The sequence below is a fragment of the Pleurotus ostreatus genome (assembly GCF_014466165.1).
Source record: "Pleurotus ostreatus strain PC9 chromosome Unknown scaffold_1, whole genome shotgun sequence".
In the NCBI taxonomy this organism is placed as follows: domain Eukaryota; kingdom Fungi; phylum Basidiomycota; class Agaricomycetes; order Agaricales; family Pleurotaceae; genus Pleurotus; species Pleurotus ostreatus.
This window is the reverse complement of record NW_023503156.1, coordinates 4811923-4834354: the sequence shown is the minus strand read 5'-3', so window position 1 is coordinate 4834354 and position 22432 is coordinate 4811923. Positions and strand designations below refer to the sequence as shown.

The 22432-nt window shown below is 55.1% G+C and overlaps 5 protein-coding genes across 5 annotated transcripts; 2 read left to right on the top strand and 3 right to left on the bottom strand.

The window, feature by feature from the left end:
• Positions 1-991: 991 nt before the first annotated feature.
• Positions 992-1582, bottom strand: PC9H_001756 (uncharacterized protein; the record flags this gene model as incomplete). The annotated part of the gene is made up of 2 exons (XM_036771405.1): positions 992-1220; positions 1278-1582. 2 exons carry the CDS (start codon positions 1580-1582, stop codon positions 992-994), a joined length of 534 nt encoding a protein of 177 aa, XP_036637250.1.
• Positions 1583-7606: 6024 nt separating this feature from the next.
• Positions 7607-9721, top strand: PC9H_001755 (uncharacterized protein; the record flags this gene model as incomplete). Its single annotated transcript, XM_036771404.1, has 11 exons — positions 7607-7793; positions 7845-7963; positions 8022-8048; positions 8182-8294; positions 8342-8606; positions 8672-8789; positions 8843-9020; positions 9073-9228; positions 9309-9392; positions 9443-9586; positions 9640-9721. The coding sequence occupies 11 exons, from the start codon at positions 7607-7609 to the stop codon at positions 9719-9721; spliced, it is 1473 nt and encodes a 490-aa protein (XP_036637249.1).
• Positions 9722-11936: 2215 nt separating this feature from the next.
• Positions 11937-12647, top strand: PC9H_001754 (uncharacterized protein; the record flags this gene model as incomplete). Its single annotated transcript, XM_036771403.1, has 3 exons — positions 11937-12313; positions 12371-12434; positions 12486-12647. 3 exons carry the CDS (start codon positions 11937-11939, stop codon positions 12645-12647), a joined length of 603 nt encoding a protein of 200 aa, XP_036637248.1.
• A 4656-nt stretch (positions 12648-17303) lies between these two features.
• PC9H_001753 (uncharacterized protein) lies at positions 17304-18413 on the bottom strand (the record flags this gene model as incomplete). Its single annotated transcript, XM_036771402.1, has 1 exon — positions 17304-18413. The coding sequence occupies one exon, from the start codon at positions 18411-18413 to the stop codon at positions 17304-17306; it is 1110 nt and encodes a 369-aa protein (XP_036637247.1).
• Positions 18414-18497: 84 nt separating this feature from the next.
• On the bottom strand, positions 18498-22094 carry PC9H_001752 (uncharacterized protein; the record flags this gene model as incomplete). Its single annotated transcript, XM_036771401.1, has 3 exons — positions 18498-20094; positions 20416-21585; positions 21739-22094. 3 exons carry the CDS (start codon positions 22092-22094, stop codon positions 18498-18500), a joined length of 3123 nt encoding a protein of 1040 aa, XP_036637246.1.
• Positions 22095-22432: the final 338 nt, after the last annotated feature.

Here is a 22432-nt window from a genome sequence, read left to right as displayed (position 1 = left end):
AGACTTGGGCCCCCCTTCTCCTCGTCCCAAAACGGTATTTGGGCTATAGCACAAGGAGGAGGGCTGCTATCTCCGTAGGAATTTGATCAGTATACTCTCCTAACATGCCCGGACATATTTCGTCACCTAACCCTGGGCTGGGGAGCGACGGTTGCTTCGCTACGCTCAGCGAGATTCTCGACGAAGAAGGGGGCGTGGAGGGACAACGGGACAAGAAAAGCCGGACACAACAAGCTGATTACCCATCAGTAGACCCTAACGGAGGTGTGTGAAGTTGTTGTGTCCCAAACGGAGGAGGTCGACCGATTACACCCTGTAATCCGTCGGATAATATAGATAGGTGATCCTCCATCAGTAGGCCCTAACGGAGGTGGGTGCACCTGTGGCGTTAGGTTCTGAGGAGGTCAGCGGAATAAGCTGCCTATTCCGTCGGATAATATAGATAGGGGAACAGGGGCACATTAAATAAAACACAAAGTTAATTCCACAGCTTCCTCAGATGGTGGCGCAACTCGGCGCAACAACGACCCAGTCCTGGGGGATATATATGGCGAGGTTTGGGGAGCTGTTGCGCCGAGTTGCGCCACTGTTTGAAGTGGCTGGGGCCAGTATGGTAGTTTTGCAGGTAGTAAACGTGCTGCTGGATGATGAGGAAGCGGCGCAACACGGCGCAACAAGTTGTCCCATATACCTTGAGGGTATACCTAGAGATGGGTACTTGTTGCGCCAAGTCGCGCCAACATCCTGGCCGTTGGCACCCTCTTCTCCTCGTACCGAAACGGTATTTGAGCTACAGCACGAGGAGGAGGGCAGCTATCTCCGTAGGAATTTTATCAGTATACTCTCCTAACATGCCCGGACATATTTCGTCACCTAACCCTGGGTCGGGGAGCGACGGTTGCTTCGCTGCGCTCAGCGAGATTCTCAACGAAGAAGGAGGCGCTGGAGCGTGGGGAAGCGGCGCAACTTGGCGCGACAAGGTGATTCTTCATCAGAACACCCTAACGGAGGTGTGTGAAGTTGTTGCGCCGCGAACGGAGGAGGTCGACCGATTACACCCTGTAATCCGTCGGATAATATAGATAGGGTCGGTGGCATTGGTCCCTGCGAGGCCAAGGGCGCGGGAGTGCGTAGAAGGGGTGTCGAGGGCGTATTGGTGGACGAACGGGAAGGTCATGAGGTTCCGCGTTCCTTGACCAGTTCGTCCTGGCGCAGGGAAGCTACGACAGCCATAATGGTCAGCGGGATTACATTACGGAAGGAAGCAGGCTACGCACTGGTTCTTATCAAACTTGAACTCGCCGGTTTCGAAGAGCATCAAGCTCAGGATGGCGGCTTTCTCGCCGACGGAGGCAATCGCGTAGTCGTTGAAGGCCTTGTTGATAAATGGCGCGGCTTGTTCGGCCGTTCGGCACTCGTCAGTGAATGGGGCGGAGATGTTGCACGCGCGCGTCGAAGGCGCGATAAGGGTGAGTTGAAAGGGCGTGATATCCGAGGAGTTCTTCGGGGGGTGGCAAGGAATGACCATAGAGAAGACCACGTTCAAAGAGAGAGTGAAAATGCAGAAGGAGAGGAGCATCATTGCGAGACGGTGAGCGCAGCTCTACTGTGGCGATGGGTAAGAATGTAGCGATGAGTGGTGAGACGATCTGGCAGGCTCCTTATAAGCGGAGGACTAATCCAGTGGCCATTTTGTTCATGGTTCATTGTCTCATTGTCGATGTCAAAGGGAAATTTCGGCGTGGGTGGCCAAGGAGCACGCGCCAAAACAATGGGTCGGCGCCTCGCACCTCAGAGTAGCTCGACAGATAGCAGTCTGTGGCTATTCGGCGCCCAACTACAATACGGGTGCAAGAGAAACGGCCTGATGTGGGAAGAAAGTGTTAGCGACATGTCCACGGCGAAGAACACTTCGAATACTCACGTCTGCACAAGGGAAAAGACCCACTAGAACCACGTCGTATGTCTATCATTCCAATCGTCGATGAAGTCTACGAGCGAAGGAGAATACGGCTGCGAGCAGACACAAAGTTTGCGCGCGCCGCAGAGGGCATGATCCATAAGTATGGATGGAACTAAATGTGTTGCGAATACATTATAAGGGTTCGAAGGAACGAAGGGAGCTTCGAATTACAAGACGGAGAGACATGTTAAAGAGCACTGAATACAGCCAGCATGAAGCATCCCTCGCCATAAGCTCAAAAGATTGACATCCTACCTAATCTTCGTCCATCCTATCCAACCCACCGTCGGCGTCACTCGGATCCGAGATGGAGACGAAGCCGGCGACGAGGCCATAGACGAGGGTGCGCTCGCCACTGCATTCCGTACAGGATGGGAGAAGAAAGGCCATATGGGTGGGGGCGATGCCCGACGCGCTACTCCAACAACAACACGACGATGGGAGACGAGGGAATGGAGAGGGGGAACGGGGGACACCAGTGGCCACAGAATCCACCGCAGGCTACATTGCGGCGCCTAGGTCAGTACAGACATCTTCCAGCTCTACACGTGTACTCACCTGCGTAGCTGGTTCGTAGACCTTTAGTGCGCACAGTCAGACCGATCTCGATATGGATAGCCAGGGTTACGGAGGGCTGTCCCTGTAGAACATGAGCGCGCTGACCTGCGTATCGCGGGCGGCATCAATTACTCGCCGCGATGAAGAGCGCTAGATGCCAGCGGGACGGGGGAAATACTGGATCACGCAGCTCCGGCGACTGCACTGGCACTGCGGGAGCGCGGATGCGGTGGATGTGGACGTGGACGCGGACGTGGTTATGTGTTCGGGGGAAAGGTAAGTCCCTCTGCTGTCGTCGTTTCGCGTTTCGTTCGTGTATCCCGTCCCTCCTTCCCCTCCTCCCGTGTATTCCCCTTGTTCTCTTCCCTGCTTCCGTTCCTGCTTCCGTTCCCATTCTCGCTCCCCTGCGCCCTTGGTCCCATTCCCGTTCCACTCTTCGTCCCCATCCCGCGCCGCCACGCTCTAACTCACCCACCCCCCATTCTCCTTCGCAGCCCGCGGCTGAAGGGGTGCAGGGATGAAGGAGAGACGCTGCTGCACACATCATGTTGGTGGGTCGTTCCTGTTCCGCGGAGAGCGCAGGAGAGCGTGCGTGCGTGTCGTAGCTGCCCAGTCCCGGAGTATCCCATCCCGCTCAAACTGCCACCCACAGCCCCAATTCGCTGTCAAATCACGTCTGCAACTGCTTGCCCGGGAGATGGGATGAGTAGATGGATGCCAGGTGGGAAGGAAAGGTTGGCATTGGGGGATCGACACCACCTGGGTTCCAGGTGTTCCCTTGCCGTTCTGACTCAATCCCATCTCATAGAGTCCATGGCCTTGCACACGTTGGTAGCCCCGTTTGGGATGGGAGATTTGAAAGCTATAAAAAAGGCAAGGTCAAGATAGAGGGGGGGCAGCAATTTGTTGCCTGCTTACCTCTCTCTCCCTTCTCCCTTTCCTGCACTTCAGCTTCTCTCCGCCTCTCCCCGCCTCTCCTCCCCGCCTCTCCCTCGCTTGATGGCGTTCGTCGTTGCTACCCTCTCCGGTTGCTCCCGTCAACACTGCCGCCGCCTCTCCCTCTTCACTCTTCTTCTTCGTGGTCGCCATCGATATTATCTGGCGTCAACACCCTTCGTCCAGGCGGTCCCCTACGATCAAGGTCTATGCCGCAGCCTCTAGGTTGCAGGCCGCCGTACGTGTAAGCCAGGGACTTGGTAGATGAAGTCCACGGTGAAGGGCAGCGCGGGCGCTGCGGGGTAGCACTGCGATAGTACGTCACTTGGTCTCGAAAATAGGCGGGTGTTTACTTTTTCCAGCGCTGCGTTGTCTCCCGATGGTTTACGCCAGTCCGTTCGCCAGCCTGTTCCTCCTGAGTTGCTTTGCGCAGCCCCGGACATCCTCATATCCACCAAGACCTCGCCACCTCACGATCCGTGCGTCGTCGTTTGTCTTGCTGATGCAGCCCCAGGCTGGGTTGAGATGAGAGATGTCGCTGGGAACGTGAAGCAGCCGTCAATAGCTTTGGTTGGGTTGTGGAGAGGTATCTGGATATCTGAGCATCTGGGTATCGCGTCCTATCGCCCGCGTCCGTGTCCCCATGGCCCACAGCCAAATCAGAGCGTCCAACACGTCTGAAGAGCGCGGCCACCTCCAACGTTTGCGCCAGCACTCGTATCGGCATATTGGCGTATTGGCGTATTGGTGTTGGCATTCGGGGCGACAACTCGAGGCTAGAGTGCTAACGCTATGGAACACGGATCACAAATCATGATGTTCTGTTGGGAGAAGGGGGCTGGGAATCGGAAGCTGTGAATGCGTGGGGAGTGCAGAGGTTGTGATGGTGCGTGGTCGAGAGAGCGTTGAGGTACAATCGCCATCATAGTGCCGACGCGCAGATCCTCTGCCATCGGAGGATCCATAATCCATCGTTTCCCAGGGCCTATGACCACGTCTGAGAGCAACACGATATAAGCAATTGCAATGGACACTACAGGATCGTTGCCACCCCCTTCGCATAGCGTTGCGGAAGCGGGGGCCTTCGGAACGCGCGGATGTGTTTGGGTGCAGATATAGCGCAAGACGGCGTCGTGAAGCTGCTCACGGTGGACCGCCGGTCGACTTTTGACTTCGGGTTCTGAGGCCTGAGGACCCGACTCCGCAGGATAGAATTACCATAGATCCGAGTCACTCTGACTCCGTCTACGAAGGTCGCGGGCAACGCCGATATTGGACGTACATAGTCCCTCGTATCTCTGACGATCGCTCGCACGAATGAGAAGGGCCGCGTTCAATCCTCCTTTCCTCCGCTCTCACTCTGGTATACCATTTGTCCATGATCGACTGCTCGACAGCCTCTGAAGACACTCCGATTACGTCTACGGTTCGCGGCGACTTGGTATTGGTACTGAAGAGAGCAGAGATTGAAGGGCAGGATAACGTACACGACACCCCGTATTCCGTTGGATCGGCCTCTCGTCCTACGTTGGACGGTCGGAGACTGGATACGATGCTGGAAACGGAGGCTGAGAACGGAACGATTTACGGAGCCAAGAGAACATTCAAACATACCAAGCGCATCTACCCCTTTCCTTCACTCCGCTCGGGGAGATCAGCTCGATCAGAGTCCTTCCCTGGCGATCTGGTCTAGAGCCTGGACCCGAGGTGTTCGTTTTAGTGTGCGGGCTTCGTGTTCGCTCTTCGTGCGTGCAATGTTGAGCTCCGATGGATCGAAGGTATCAAGTGACAAGGGATCAAATGACAGGATTCTGAAAGGCGTTTGAGAAATTGGAAGAAAAGGGAAAAAGAGGAAGGTCGAGGCCCGAATGAACACGTACGTATGTTTGTCACCAAACGAATACAGATGCCGTTTGCACTTGAGGCCGCACGTGCGGATGATTTGAGGATTGGCGGCGAGGGGTATCCCGATTGCAGGCGCTCGGGAGCGAGCGAGGTCGCTTGTCTCTGCTTGTCTTGGTCAAGGGTTTGATGTACATGATTTCTGTCAATTCGTGATCTTGCTTTCGTAAACTCGTAAACAAAGAATTTCCGGTCTTCCTTCGTTGCTCGAACGCAGGTGGGATAGAGGGGAGTAGACGGCGGCGAGGGACCAAAGAATCTCGTATATGCCGTTGTGTTTCTGCATCTACACGCGGGCTAGACAAGAACTTGGTAACAGACAAGAACTCGTACGAGAGACCGTGAGTGAGGTTCGCCATCCCCGCGACACGGGTGAACCAATACCCCGAAATGGTTCGTGTCAATGGGGGAGAAAGTGAGGAAGCCAGATCCCGGGGTCAAGTGGTGCCTGGCCGGCAGAGAGGCCACTCAGGGGCAGAAAGGCTAAACCGCCCTCATTTGCCAGACGAACTGGGCTGATCTTCACCCGAACTTACATAAGCCGACTCAACTGGCTCACTCCGTGCTTCAATTCCAGCGACGCAATTGCTAGACGAATTATATGGCGCTTGGTTAACGTTGGACTCCAGACTAACGTGGCGTGGCGGTAGTTGGCAGCGAACGATAGCAAGGTACGCCATCATTTAAATACTATCTCTGCCTTTGGATTGTCTCGTCCATTTGTCGTCCAAGGTCCCGCTCGTTATGGACGACCCAGTCAACGTCAATAGAGACTCTGCTTAGTGGTCTGATAAAAGTGATTTTACACAAATCGCACATCAGCGGGATGGATACGGGGACAGCGCAACGCTCAAGAGAGCCGCGATCCCGCAGCAGGCGATAAAGCAACTCCAGGATGTTGATCAATGCCCCGAGTGCCTTTTGGTACCTCCTCTGAATGCACAAAGTCGATTCCGATCGCGCGTCTTTCCGCAGCCTTCATTCGTGGCGCAGGATACTCATCCTCAGTGCTACCATCGTCTCCAGCGCGATGCCGCCTCGCATCTAAATACTCACGCGAGGAGGACCAAAGATCCATGTGAGGTATTTGCCCGTAGAGTACGCTTCGGTACATTTCTTGTCATGGTGATTTTATCTCTTCCTAGCATTCAAATATTCACTTCCTCCCTCGTCGGCGGAAATAGACTGCAGCAACCGCTAGTTGATACGTTACGTTCAACCCCTCCACGCCCGGGTCTCCAGCTTCCAATTCCTCATCGCCACTCCTTTCTCTATCATGTGGACTGGACGAACTTTTCGACTACATCCCCCTTTACAGCCTCTCACGTTTTGCTTTTCATTTTCGATGGGATCAATGTCGTCGTGCGGTACGTCAATCCGAGACCCCATCATCTATTCCCGTATTCCCTTCGTCCGCGGTAGTACGAGGCAACAGCCATGCGTGCAGACGGTGCTCATCGCACTCATCACAGGCAATGAGTTCATCAGCTCACCCCGGGATCCCCTTGGTGTGTATTGTTCCGCGGATTTCATTAGTGCAACATGACGATCAATGATGCACCTTGAGCCTGTTCGTTACTTCGACAACGGCGTTGGCCGGGCATAAATACAGGCGGCACATAGCTCCACCTTTGTCTCTGTCGTCTGTATCATTGCTTATTCGCTGCGTGGATGCGGTTCAGGTGACAGCGAGAGGATACGAGGGCCCTTTCGCCCTGCTAATGATCCGCTTTGGGTGCACTTCCTTCCTCTGGAAGGCTTCGCAGGTCGTGCCGAAGGCCTCGCATCTTCGAGTTTCTATGTTTCATCACCACTTCATATCCACCTGGTATTGCATTGTCGTCATCGTGCCACTAAGCGAAAAGCGTGCCATTCTCATGATACCGCCCACTTCAACATGATAGGCAGCCCGGCCCTTCAGTTCTATTAATACGATATACTCCGCGCCTTACCCCCATCAACTACTACCTGAAGCTCATCGTACAATCAAGTATGTTTCATGAGATGATTTACATGTTCATGAATGACAGACTAATGAGACTTGTAGGTGCTCTAAGCAGAGTATGCTACGGCAGTGGCCGATAGGCCGATAAGTCGAACATTCGTACGCGCAGCTCCACCGGTGACTGAGTTCCACTGCAGCCAAGTCTCGAGTTCGTGCGCTCGCTTTGCTACAGATATAAGTACGACCACAATGCGCACCTCTTCATTCCGTACCCTCAGAGCTCCTTGAGTTCGGTCTACAAGATGCCGTCTAATACTCTCCTCGTCACACTCGCCCTTTTACTATCTTTGACTGGCTTTTGTCGCTGGCGCCGTAAGGCCCGGCTTCCCTTACCTCCCGGACCAAAGGGATACCCCATCGTCGGTAACCTCTTTGACAAGCCCACGGAGTACCACTGGGTCAAGTATCTCGAGTGGTCGAAGCAATACGGTGCGTCGTCCATCCTTTATTCACCGTTTCTGGTTGACTGGAGCGACACAGAACTAGACTCAGACGTCGTTTCCTTCCATGTTTTCGGGCAACCGACCATCATACTGAACTCACGCAAAGCCGTCAATGATCTCCTCTCAGTCCGCTCTTCGCTTTACTCTGACAGGCGAGTGCGGGACCCCCCATCATCACCATCTTCGGTGGCTTACTCACTAGCTTTATGTATAGGCCGAGGAGTACAATGATCAACGAGCTGTAAGGACACAGTAGCGTGCGCTCGACCCCTCGACCCGTCTGACAATCCCATAACAGCCTAGGTTGGGGGTCAATGTTCAGCCTTGCGCGGTACGGTGAATCGTGGCGAGTCCGCCGTCGTGCTTTTTCGCAGGAATTCACCTCGGGGCGATTGACATATCAAAGGCCGAAGCAGTTACGCCACATCCATGGTCTCCTCCGCCGTTTACTAAAGGAGCCAAACGACTTCTTCCACCACATCAGCTAGTACGCACCTCAATGTACGATCCCTTATCCAGCTAACCCTCCCATAGTTCCTTGTCCACCAGCATTATTTCGATCGCATATGGCTTGGACGCCAAGTCCGAGAACGACCCCAATATCGAGCGCTGCGAAGCAGCAATTGGCCAGTTGAGCAAAGCTGCGATGGACGGGAATTATCTCGTTGACGCGCTACCGATCCTCAAGTACGTCCCTCGCTGGATGCCGGGTGCCGGCTTCAAAGCCTATGCGGACGAAGCTCGACCCAAAACTTTGGCAATGTTGGATGTTCCTTACTTCGAGGCTCTCAAACGAATGGTGAGGCGAGGCGCAATGTACACGTCCATCATATCGTGATATATTGACGCATGCATGACCACTAGGGCGAGGGAACAACCGAACAAAGCGTAGTTTCCTCTTGTCTGGCCAAGGTCGATCATTCCGGCGAAGGTCCTCCTGCAGAAGAGATTGCCAGAGACGTCGCTTCGATTGCCTACCTAGGTGAGAAATAAGAAATTCGCTTGTTTGAGTAACATAGCCTAATTGGAGAGCAGGCGGGTCGGAAACATCGCATCTGGCATTGAAGACATTCTTCGCTGCAATGCTCCTGTATCCCGACGTGCAACGAAGGGGCCAGAAGGAGCTTGACGCCCACGTCGGCTCTCAGCTCCCCACGTTTGACGACTTGCCTCACATGCCATACATACATGCGATTATGTTCGAGGTATTGAGGTTCGTCAATGTCTGGACCTTGTTCGACATAGCCACTGATACTTGCACATAGATGGCAAGCAGTACTCCCGTTGTGTCAGCACTCCTCTGCTCCACCCAACATATCATACTCAAAATGCATTCCAGCGATTGCACATCGGCTCACCGAAGACGATACTTACAACGGATATCATCTACCGAAGGGCGCCACCGTTTTCGCCAATACTTGGTGCGTCTCTTCAAACCGCTCACTTTCGGTCTCAACACCAAGTAAATAATATCAGGGCTATACTATCCAGACCCCGATAGGTTCTTCCCCGATAGATTCCTGAAGAATGGTAGAATTGACCTCAAACTCTGCGACGTTATGCCAAACTTCGGCTATGGGCGCAGGTACGCAATACGTCTCGTTCGACGGTTAATGTCTCAATATCCCCCGTTAGGATATGTCCTGGGCGCCACTTTGCCATGGACTCGCTTCAGATGTCGATTGCCTCAATTTTGACGGTCTTCAATATCGAAAAAGCAAGAGACAATCATGGTCAAGTTATCGAACCTGACATCAAGTATATTTCCGGGTCTACGAGGTGCGTGTTCGTCTCACAAAGGCATCCATGCATTATCTTACACCGCTCCGCAGGCATATCCGCCCATTTAAGTGTGCAATTACCCCTCGCTCTCCAGGGGCCGAGAAACTCGTAAACAACGCCGACCTCTTGTAGTGTATTTACTACTGTGCGTGTTTCTCGGATAAAGTGCTCCGTACTACCCGAAAGCGTAGACCTCATGAAAGAATATGCAACAGAACCTCTGTAACCTAGATTAATGGAAATCTCGTCAGCGAAAGAGGATATGCCGCCGCGCAGCTCGAGTGAGGTCGGTATGATGCCGAGATTAGCGATTATGGACCTCACAGAACGCGATCGCTGCGCAATGTAATGCTTTACAAGACTACGCTGGTGTCCGTTCAGGCACCGTTCAACGTATCTTTGGCTCCGCGTATCTCTTCTGGGGTACCGATAGGGGCCTCCTTAGCGCTGGAAGTGTCTCCTAGCGCTCGCAACGTCGAACGCCGCCAGCCTCCGATGTTCTGGAAAGCGTTTCAGCCCAGGATCTCAACACAAACCCACCACGATGCGGCAACCGCGCAAATAGACATCGATCGTCTTCTCCATTCTTTGCTCGATCGACCATGTGCTTGCCACGTTCCACGACACGTTACAGGAGTGAGCTGTTAGAAGTTTAGACTTCGACCGACGTTAGTGCAACCTCAGTTGATCATTCGTGGCGAACGGGGATGTGCGGTAAGACGAAACGCGGCGCTCGCGTGTCTATTGTTCCCCTCTATGTGGCTGGTGGCAGATCATGGAAACCCAAAACGTCTCCATGGAACAATCTGGTGCCCTACTAAGGTTGGGTGGCTGACGAACCCATTGAAGGCAAGCGCAGTCTAGTCGTCAAAGACTTCCCTAGCGCTCAAGTTCGGAACGAATTCATTCCACGTGGCAAAGTGTTAACCCCGGTAGTAAGGTTGGCAATGGTGTTCCCGAGAACCGAAGGTCACCGACGCGACGGAATCAGATCAGGAAAGGCGTGCCTCCCGATTTGCGCCGATGGCGCTCAATGGTTCATTGCCGATATGAATACAACACGCGCCATGTGCGTACCGGAATAGAAACGTCGGAGGTTGCTTCTAGGCAGCTAAGCAGCGAGCGGTACTCACAAATGGGAATTCTAGGTAAAATGGAATGCCCCCAAGTGAGCTGGACAGGCCCGAGTAGTATCGATTTCCCAAAGGGATGATGCTAGTACCGACCTCTGCAGGGGGATGGAGCCACCGTGTGCCTTCAAAATTGAAGGAACTGGAGCCCCTTAGTCGCTTGTGCAAGGCTTGCCGACAAATGGCGTTCCTCAGTTGAGATATCGTCTCGCACAAATTCGACAGAACGAGCACTGGTGTCCTGACATTCATCAAACAACTTCAGCTAGCTATGCGAATCATTTGGCGGGCACTTACTGTAGCAGCATTGCCTGTGGACATGAGCCTACTTGAGTTGCCATTTCATCAGCGACAGTGATGCTCAGCGAATGATGGATTGAATTGCGGCTGATCACATGATACGGAGCAAACGTTTGGGCGCTTGCTTGTAGGCAACCACTCCGCTTCCTCGCAACAGTCGCAGCTCACCGAAGGACTGAGGCATTGCTCAGACGAAGGGGTAGGAATGGCAGGGGCTGCTTCGGAGTACTTGAAAACATCAATCATCCCGTTAGATGATATCAATTACCAACTCCGTGCGCAAGACACCAGCGTTCGCGTTCAATCAGCATTCGGGAGTACGATATTGTGCTACCTCCAATCCTGGAATCTCCATGCTGCTGGCAGTCTAATCCCTTTAACTTCGGGTATCCGTATCCTGCCGATTTCTTGAGAGTTGTGAGCTCAAACATCGTCCGGATGCAGCACCGCGACTCACATTTTTCGCAGAAATGCGTCACCGCCAAGTAGTGCACGATGTTTAAGATGCAGGCTTTACCAGGCAGTGTATCTGCGATCCGCGTGGGCTTGGATGTCTTGACGAGGTATGTCTCGTTCGCTCTCCAGAGTTCCTAAGAAGCGCTGATCACCATAGGTAGAGTCAGGAAGTATACCCTTTGGGGCTAGCCGTAGGTATTCAAGTAGGCTAGGGTCGAATGCGATCGACGAAACGGTGGCTGAGAAAGAGAGATCAAGTCTCAGAACCGTGATCCGATGGGTATACATACGTCTTTGCAACCGATGGTACATTCCAAGGTTAGGATTCAAAGTCGTCTACGCTGTGTCCAGACGAGTATATTAACCTAGGAATCTACGTTCTGTTGTCATCATTCTCCCCAGCAGTTCAACAGTCGAACGCACTCCAACAACCAGACCCAAGTAAAACCGAACGATCTACAATGTACACCAACAACCCCTACGCACAAGCTGGCTGGCCCAACGCCGCCAACCGTGGTAGCCGAAGCAGTAACGAACCACCCGCCTCGACGTTCGGCGCACTTCCATACTACGTCCCTCCGTCGCAGACAAACACGCTCTTCTTCCAATTCACCTCGTTCAGTCCGGACATCATGAACTGCACCGTTCTGGGCCCACAAAATCAGCCGTATTTCCGCGTCATTACCGATACGCCTACTCCGGGATTTTCTGTCCTCCAAAATGGACAGGGGAAAAACTTCGCCTTCATCGAGTGGAGGAGCCACCCACTCATCGATATGAAGGGTGTTGTGCCTAAGCAACGCATTGGCGACTGGATTCCCCTTTCCTCGGATAAAAAGTGAGCCTGGGTGTTATGTCATAATCCGGCCGACTCTGATCCATTCTTCTAACTTAGGTATCGAACAATGCGAATTGGAGATAAGCAATATGCGTGGGTGCCTAACGGCCAATATATTTCCGTAAGAGGCTTCATTTCTGGGGTACAACATAGTGTTCACGCCGTTATCTAGCTAACGACTGTGGGAAACGGTCCTCCAGAGGTTCTCGCCAAGGTCTCTTCGAATTCTGGTGTTGTATTCCTTGAAGTGACGAGCCAGGCTATCAACCTCGGTCTTCTGGAAGCCTCGGTCGTTGTCACTCTACTCCTCATGTGTGGACGCAACGTAGATTAAAGTGCAGAGCGTCTGATGCATGCGTATGCCTCAGAACTAGAGCTCGCGAAGGCTTCAACACGCCATGCCCCCTCCTCATCGAATGTAGCAGTATTCTTCCCCTCCGCTCCTCATTATTGTATCTATTAGCTCGATTTATCTATTTTTGTTCTAGATCATATACATTATATCCTATAATAAACAACCGGTCTTTTCAATAACCTTGGGTCTGTGATCGGATTCAATTCAACACCATTGTCACCGTTGTCAAATGCGCGGAAAGGTTGAACAATGTTGGCATCACGGTGATTCCCCTTGGACGGCTGTACGAGTCTATCATCCCGGCGGTTGGGCGGCAACGAGGTTGTAGGGGAGATCGGCGTCCATGTCGCTCTGCCATTGGTGGCATCGACTTCCGTGGATACCGTATACCGAAACTCGAACTCGAACTCAGTGGATTTCGTGCATGCCACCAAGGATTGAATATAAATCATTGCAGTGTGTCTGCCACCGTTCGTGGAGCAACTCAGATGGCCGCGAGGGGGTTCTACCAACACTCTGATGATGCCGACATAGCTCTCGCGGGTATCGCAGGGACACCATTGTGCTGACACGGTAAATCACAGCTGTAGAGATGACTCTGAAAGAAGGGCACTATATTGGTGTGAAAAGAAGGGCGCTGAGCGTCTGCCGCCTAGAACGGCTGACAGCCGATCACCCCAGAATGAAGCGTCACAATTTACCGCAAGATTTTGGTACGTATCACAGGCCACCACCTAGTCGTCGAAGGAGGTCGAAGGCCACTGCTTGCGCACCCGTGTGCGTGACCATCAGAGAACTCATCTAGGAGGCAAAATACGTTAAAATGTAGAGAGTGGTAAAGGTGCCGGACTCACCACATGGGTAGTCTTGGAAGCGTCCAGGTATCAAATAAGCGGGTCGGTTAAACGGGGGTTGGTGGGCCTTTTGACTCTACTTCGAGTAAAGACGTCTGATGGACCAGATAGAATTTTAAAACCCATCTATAAAGTCCCTCTACCCTCTCGTATATCTCGCCTTCGAAGGCTCCAAGAACCGTTGAGTAGAACGTTGAGTACAGACCGTCCTATAGTGGCTCACTCGTGTCTAAGAGGCTACGTGAGGTATTATCCTTCGGCCAATCCCCTGACAATCATACACTGTGTACGCTGGAGTACCAGGAACAAAGGTCGAGGAAAAGAGCGATGGAGAAAAGGTATGTGCTCACATAAGTAAATGGAGAGTTGAAACCTCCAGGCGCTGGAACCCCAAACGGCGCCTACTTGGAAATAGCTGGTAAAAAAACTACCTATCAAGACTAAAGGTTAGTTGATCGGGCGTCTAGTAGAAAGGAACGGACCGATTGGTCTCGAAGCTTCGCCAGAACTCAGGTAGATCCTGCGATATGTTGCTCGTAGTACTGCCCTAAAGGCATTGAAATTATCCATCAGTGCAGGTATACCAATGCTATCGGCGACGGGCCTTAGCATGCATTCGAAGCGGGAGGGAAACAAAAGGCGCCCATACTTGCACTGCCCTTGCCAGTTTATACTGAACCAAGCGGAACCAAACAGCTCTTCCTCATCTCCTAAACAGCAGCACTAGGTTTCTTGTTTCTCCGGCGGCTTGTCTTTTCATTGCGACGCTAGGTATGGTCCGTCTATTTTAGACCTCTAGACCGTGGAATCTGACCGATTCCTGACGTGCAGTCTTACTGCCAGTAAGTCTTCTGAACGTCGCAAACCGTGTAACATACTCACTTTTTTATAAAAGGCTAAGATCCAAGGCACGGGACAGCAGTGAACGACGGAATTACGGTGACACTAGGAGGACTTGCTGGTCGACTCGCGGCAAGCCACGAAGGCGGACCCGCGTGCCAAACCACTCATTCCCAGAAACGAACGTATGCGAGCGTGCCTTTCCGTCGATCATACTGACCACGTTCAGGCCAGAAAACGTTGGCCACGTTCTCGGAGATATCCCCCCCCAAAAAATATCAAATTCCAGCAAAACATGCAGGGATGACGGATCGGCAAGAGTCCTATGCTGGGGGCACCCCGTCGGGGCCGTGAAATACAAAAGCAGAACAAGAGCAAATCACGATGCCGGTACGTCCAATATATTTTAAGTACAAACGCTGATACTTCCCTTATCATCTGGGACATATGCCACAATTTCTGCGGTCGCGTCGTTGAATTGGCAAATGATGCGAGACAGGTTGCATGCTTGACGCTTCACCGAGAGATCCTCCACCCTGACCGCTAAAAACCGAAATATTACAACGAATTCCCGACGTTCCGGCCTTTTCTCCGCGTTTTCAAGCCGCACAACATCGTCTCACCGCGGATGAACGTACTGGTCGATGCATGCGAAGATTCCTAGCTGTATATAACCGCTCCACAAATCGCAAGACCGTGGCTACGCGTCATAGGGCAAAATAACGCAGATTAGAAAGTCAGATCTCTTCCGTCTGTCAGGCACGCCACGGGGAGCTGTGCCTAGATAAGTACGAGATACGTCTTGATGTGATGCTTTGACGACTTGCACTTACTTCGGCATTGGTTCAGTTTGTATCCTTGAACGATCTTTGCGAATCGGCCAGTGTGGGTGTATTGTCTCCTTTTATTCACAGACGTACGTACTGATTACATTTGTTGCCCAGTAACTAATTGTTTTGAGCGTCAAGAACGTAGCGTGGGTTTTCCGAATGCTCACAAGGTCGGTCAACTGTTTCCCGGGCGATGTGTAATCGTGTTACGGTAATTGTGGTGGGCGGGTCAGCTGAGCTACCCTACAACAGAATTCCCATTGTTTCTTGGTTTTCGAGTCCGTTTTCCATGGTGAGAGGGTGGCGGCTATGGATAGCACAACTCGTGTGTTAATTCGTGTGCTCCGGATCCATCAGCAAGGGCGTTCTCATTGCTTTGAAGATACCATTCTTAGACACGCGTAGCGAATCACCACAGGCCACATCCACGATGGTTCTTCGCTTATTTCTATTGTCGACTCGACTTCGAACCAATTGAGAGTTCATTAATCTTAGCTCTAATGTCACTCGCGTGAGCACATCAGAACCGTCGAAAGAACGCCATCGTTCCATGCGAGCTGGCTGCATAACCTGATGATAAGATAGATATACCCAATTCTGCTGCTCGCACCCCAAATGTTGTATATGAATGTTCGGTGAGGCGCACTGACATGCCCGCAGGCGATCGATCTCAAGCTGAACCGTGCGGGCGATCTGAGATGTTTTAGCGACACGTCCAGTTCGCAGCATTACATGGCATATCGTATTGGAATTTACCCCATATCTGCGGTAACGACGGGCTCGGGTGTAACATCCCCCCCTATTGACTTCGATTCCCTCCTATTATTATGCCGACGGTCTGATTTGTCGCGGCACCGCTTGCCGCTTGCCAGCAATCTCACCAGACATACGTGTTAGCGATGATACCGTGTACTATGCATCAGTGATGCCTACAGAGTGATACGGATCAAGAAAAACGAGGCAGCGTCCACAGAGCATAGGCAAACTCGTATGTTTGAACACGCAATCACCATCAAGTATCAAGTATCAAGCATCGATATCGTCGTGATTTCATGATTTACTGCAGGACAAAATCAGTATCGAGGATTGATGTATTGTTCTTGTTTCGAAACACAAATCCGACATGTCAATCACATCGGGACTTGCGAGCAGGGAGGAATTCCCAAAACTCCCAAACAAAGCGAGGGCTGAGCCCCTCTGATAACGGATCCAACAACACACTGAGAATCATTTTCGTGCTTGGGTTGTTTCGTGGCGTCGCGGTAAACATCAGCTTGTGAATCGAGACAGCTCGTCGTCTAGTTTGAGCTAGGACGGACAATAATCAGGCAAACTATCAGACTATCAGACGAGTTGCACAAGTGATGGGTGATGGTCTCGAACGGAGTGGAGAGCAAAACAAACAAGAATCAATTGCAAATACTCCTAAGTACGCGTATATAACCCAAAAGCCCTACAAGAAAGGAGAAAGCCAAAGCCAAGCGATAATTGATATCAATAAGTACGTTATGTACCCCAGATGATGAGATGAGAGATGGAGAGATGATATTGTGTGCGTGCAGTGGTATGTGCATGTGTGACGTATATATGTTTGATTGGAAAACAACACAGAGCCCGAGAGAAAAAAAGAGAACGAACAGTCAGAGAGTCAACGAATAGATAACGAAGGACGTCAACAAACTAAGGAGTAAAAACGCTAGTGTACTGAAGACGAAGCGGAAAAGTAACAACTAAGAACTAGAGGTAACGGTAATATGTATATGGAATAGAATAAGGGTATGTGAATACAGTAACCCGGACCTCCGAGAGAAGAAGACCAAGATGATGAACACGAAGACGAAGGAGGAAGTAATCAAGAGTCCCGTGGGCGGTATAACGGTATCACAGAAATAAAGTATATCCAAGAACGAAACGAAACGAGCGAAAGGGGGCGAAACCAACGAAAGGCGACGCGATATAGGATACGAAATATGTTATACGATATGGATGAGATAGGATGTCCGCAACATTGCCGAGTGCTGATATTACAACAACTTCCTTTTCTCCTACACCCCCGCTCCTACTCATACAACCGAACAATCAGACAACGGACGTTTCAGCAGTCCAGGAGTTCAACATGACCCGGGGTCGGATCCATCGAGCGAGGGCGACGCCTCGCCATACATCTCCGTGCCATACGCGTCACCGTGCTCGTACGCGGGCGGCGGGGGCTCGTAGAATGGCGAGGCAGGCGGCGGGAGGTGCTGATGCTGATGGGGCAGCTCAAACGGCGATCGCGCACCCTGCTGATGCTGATGCTGGTGCACGAACGGCCCCGCCACATACTGCATGTCGGTGTCAGGCGAATGAGGAAGATGCGGCGAGTGAGGCGCGTGCACCAGCGCGAACGGCGATGTCGCCGTGCGGGATTGGCGCAGCTTCTGTTGGTGCTGGAGATGCTGCTGCTGCATCTGCGGGCTATGGTGGTGATGGTACCGGAACTGATGCCCTCCACCACTGCCTCCGCCTCCTCCTCCATTTCCTCCGCCTCCGCCTCCACCACTTACATTACGTCCACCGGCCCCAGAACCGAAGGAGCCGCCGTTCGAGCGGGCGTAGGGCGACGGCCCGTGGCTGATAGTAGACGCAGGGGACGACGTCCCGCTCGCACTTCCGCCACTCCCTCCACCTCCACCTCCACCCCGTGTTGACGAGGATGAAGCCGACGACATGCTCGCCGCAGAGTCCGGCTGCCCACCCGCACCACTTCCACCGCTGATAGACCGCGTGAGCACGAGCTCGGGCGGCGGGGGCGCCCTCCTGCTCCCGTTCAGCGATCCACTACCTCCACCTCCTTCACTTTGATGCTGCGTCTGCGTCTGCCTCTCGCGGTCGATCAACGCCAGCGCGCCGACACCACTCGCCACACCCCCGCTGCTCGTCGTTGGCCTGCTTCCTCCACCACCTCCACCGCCGCCGAGCAGGTACGCACCGAGCCCAGTCGTGTTGAGGGAGTTGGAGGCGTTGGGGTTCGACGGGTCGTTGCACAGCTCCATGACGCTCAATCTCCGCGATTGCGGGCGCGAGTCCGAGCCGTAGTCGTACGGCGCGTTATTGCTTCCCGAGGCATTCGAATTCGAGTTATTTGCGGAGTTGTTGTTATTGGAGGCAGACGAGGAGGGGTCAGAGAGAGACGACAGGAGACCCGAAGCTAGACACACGAAGCAGAAGGACATGAGCATGAGTTTGTGTGCGTGAAGAGGATAGGGTGAATGCGCAGCGCAGCGCTCGGCGCAGTGGAATAGACGGAGTGGAGGAGGGAAACCCTAAACACGCAGCACAAACGCATACTCACCTGTCCCAGGTCGTCCGCCAAAGCCACCGCCGCCGCCGCCGCCCAAACTCGCGAACCCGACGCCGAGGTACTCCTCCTCGCGCGCGCGCTTCCGGCCGATCCCCGGGCTGCCCCCGCCAGCACTACTCGAGCTCCCGTTGCCATTTGACGACGTCGACGGCGCATTGAACGAGAACGGGTTCGAGTCGTACGCGTCTCCGCCTAGCCCGCCCAGCCCTCCGAGCCCCAGCCCACTCAGCCCCAGCCCAGAGCTGCCGGGCCGCCCGCCGCTCAACGACCCCAAGCCAAGGTACCGCGACGCAGTCCCCGGCCGCGATCCACTGCCCCCCATCCCCCCATACCCACTACTGCTTCCCAACCCACCACTCCCCAGCCCGCCGAAGCCCCCGTATCCAAACCCGCCGCTGCCGCCGAGCCCCAGCGTGTTGAAACCCCCAAAGACGGCAGAAAGAGGCGGGAGGACCGTCCCGCCTGCAGTAGTAGGCCGCGAGGCGGTTCCGCCTAACCCGAGCGCTGCGAGCGACGAGGAAGACGCCGGGGGCTGGGAGCTCGAGTGTGGCGGGGAGGACGAGTGTGCGGTATGGGACTGCGTCGTGGTGCTAGAGTTGGACGCGTTGGACGCCGCTGAGGGCCGTTGGGGGGGCGACATCGAGCTGCTCGAGGTGCCCTCGCTCCCCGCGCGCACGCCCAGCCGACCAGGCGCCCCAGGGCCGGCGCGCGTAATCGAGGACGTCCTCCTGGCCATCTGCGGCCGCTCGCGCCTCACACCCCCACCCCCACCCATACCCACACCCCTGCCCGCACCGCGCTCCTCCTCCTCGCTCTCTCGCCTTTCCTCCTTCACCCCCACGCCCTCGTCCCCCTCCTCCTCCTTAAAATCCATGCCCGGCACACCGGCCAGGTTGCTCAGCCCGAACCCGCCGAGCGGGACGGGGAGCGTGTAGTTGCTGAACGTCGACGAGGAGAGCCCGAAGGCGGAGAGCCCGGACGAGCCGGGGCGCTGCGAGAGCGTGAACGTGCCGGTTGTGGAGGGCGCGGACGAGCCGGGGCCGCTGAGCGCCGAGGGGGTGTTGGAGGAGGGGGGCGGGGGTAAGGACGTGGCGGAGAGGGCGGCAGACGGATGGGCAGGCCCAGGCGTAGTCGACGGCGAGGTCGACGACGAGGACGCATGCGAGCCGTTGACTTCGTGTGTGTAAGCGCGCCCGCCGTATTGGTGGTTATGCTGCTGAGTTTGATGCTGCTGCTGATGCGCGTGCTGGGGGTGCTGTGGGTGTTGGGCGTGGTGCGGTGTCGGCGTCGGTGTCGGCGAGGGCGATATCCCGCCTACGCCTACGCCTCCTGCACCCGCGCCAGGCGCAGCGAGGTAGCCGCCGTCGACGCTGCCGCGGTACTCCCGAAAGGACTGCTGCTGCTGCTGCTGCTCCCGATACGCCTCGCGCCCATACCCCGCCTCGCGCGCGTAGCCCTCCCGGCCAGCATACACGCCATCGCGCACATACCCGTCCCTCGCATACGCGCCCCCGCTTTCCCGCCCCCCGCCATAGGTATCCCGTGCGTACCCACTCTCCCTGTTGTATTGCTGCGTGGAACTCGGGTGTGAGGGGTGTGAAGGGTGCGAAGGGTGTGAAGGGTGGTGGTACTGCTGGTGCTGGTGTTGGGTGTGCTGATGGAGCGTCGAGCCCGGCCGCGAGTGCGGGCTCTCCGACGTCGTCGATATAGACGGCGAGACTGATTGTGGGTGGTACGGGTGGTGTCCCCCATGCGTGTTTATATGCTGCTGCTGCTGCTGCTGGGCGTGCGGGTGATGTTGAGTCAGAGAAGCAAGGTGCTGAGACGGGTGGTGGGGGTGCTGGGACGCGTGTTGTTGTTGTTGTTGCTGTTGCTGGGACGCATGCTGGCCGTAGTGGTGTCCCTGGGCCGCATGCGGGTGATGTTCGTCGACGAACCCCATGCCCATCATGCCCCCGCCCATCATCCCGCCCATGCCCGCCATGCCCCCCGACAGCGTCGGCGACGGCGTCAGCTCGTCCATCCCCATACTCCCCCCGCCCATCATCCCGCCCATCCCCACGCCCACGCCCATCCCGCCCGATATCGGCGTATTCGGAATCGACTGCGCCAGCCCCGCCGAGAGCGGGATCGGGATCGGGGACGCTGCTGTCCGCGAGGGCGTGGCAGAGGGCGTTATCGACGGGGTCTGCGATTGTGATTGTGATTGCGATTGTGCAGAGGACTGGGAATGTGTGGAGGATTGGGCATTGGGGTGCCACGCGGGCGGCTGGTACAGGATGCCGCTCGATCCCGGGCCTGCGCTGGACGAGGTGCTCGCGCCGCTCACGCCCGGGCCGGTAGGGTGCGGGGAGTGCGTCTGCGCGTGCGGATTATGTGAGTAGTGGGGGTGGTGGGGGTGGGGGTGCAGGGAGGCGCGGAGGTCCTGCTGCTCCTGCTTCACGATGTTCATGCCCTCCATCTCCATCTCCATGCCCATATCCATGTCCAGCGCCATATACTGATCGTGCTGATCGTGCTGGTGGTGCTGCGGTCCCTGGTGCTGGAGGTGGTGCTGTGCGTGCTGCGAGGGGTGTTGGTGATACGACGAGTACGCATCGAGGTCGTCGCTGTCACGGCGCTCTGACAGGGCGTTGGAGTGCGTGTTTGGGAGGGAGGGCGGGAGGAGAGAGGTCGGCGAAGAGTCCGAGTTCGTCGGGGATTGCGAGAGCGGGCCGACGCCGTTCATCATGCCCATGCCCAGCCCCCCCATGCCCATCCCACCGCCTATGCTCATCGGCGCCGCAGCTCCTCCCCCGCCTCCTCCACCGACCCCTGCTCCCAGTATGCCCGCACCCAGCCCGCCGCCGCCGCCCCGCGCCCCCCTGCGCCCCCCGCTCGCCTTGTTCGCGGCGGCCATCGTCGCGTGCAGGCTCGTCAGATCGCGCATCATGCGCTCGTTCTCCTCCTGCTTGTCCGCGTGCACGGTCTGCGCGTGCTGGCGCAGGTTGTCGAGCCTGGAGAACTGCTTGCCGCAGTGGCACGTGAAGGGGCGCTCGCCGGTGTGTTTTCTGGGATGAGAGGGGGTTAGTATGACGAAGCGAATGGATGAACGGCGACGGGGGGAGGGGGGGGTGTAAAGTGGAGAGGGGGCAGGGGGGGGGAGTAGGCAGGGGACAGGGAGAATTGATAGCCAAGGTTGCAAGGAGGAGAGGGAGACGCACCGTATATGCCTGGCCAGATGCTCCGAGCGGCTGAACACCATCCTGCAATCGCCATAGCCGCGGCACTGGAAGGTCTTCGCCGGGGCGGGGCGGTACCTCCTCGCGGCCGACGCCGACGCCGACGAGCTTGCCCCGGGGTGTTGCTGATTGAGGTGCTGTTGGTGGTGAGGGTGGAGCATCGTTGCGGTCATGCCCGCGTCTTCGTCCTTGGGTTTGGTGTCGGAGGAGGAGGGTGCTGATTTGGGTTTGGTGGAGCCTGATTTGGAGGAGGAAGGGGTGGAAGAGGAGGCGGAGGGATCGGAGGGGGGGACAGGATGATGTGATGGGGAAGAGGGGCCCGACTTTTTGAAGTCCATGCGCATTAAAACGCAACTCAGATATGTAGTCGGGGCGAAGGAAGGTGTGTTGAGATTTGATTCGTGAAAAGACACACGGGAAGTCGGGATCACGAAAAAGAAGCGCGAAGGGATGTCACAGCTGCGATGATGTCCCAGATGGCTTGAGCTGGCTTGCACTTGAAGACGGGCTACGATAATCTGTCACCAGTCAGATGTCTCGTCCACACAGCGAAGCAGAGGTGTATTCAGTAGATGTATACTCACATTATGCCGGCAGATATCTGCGTTCGTCTGTTGAACCCTCGGTCTCGCTGGGACCTCCTTGTAGCGTCGTTAACTCCTAACGCCCTTGGCCG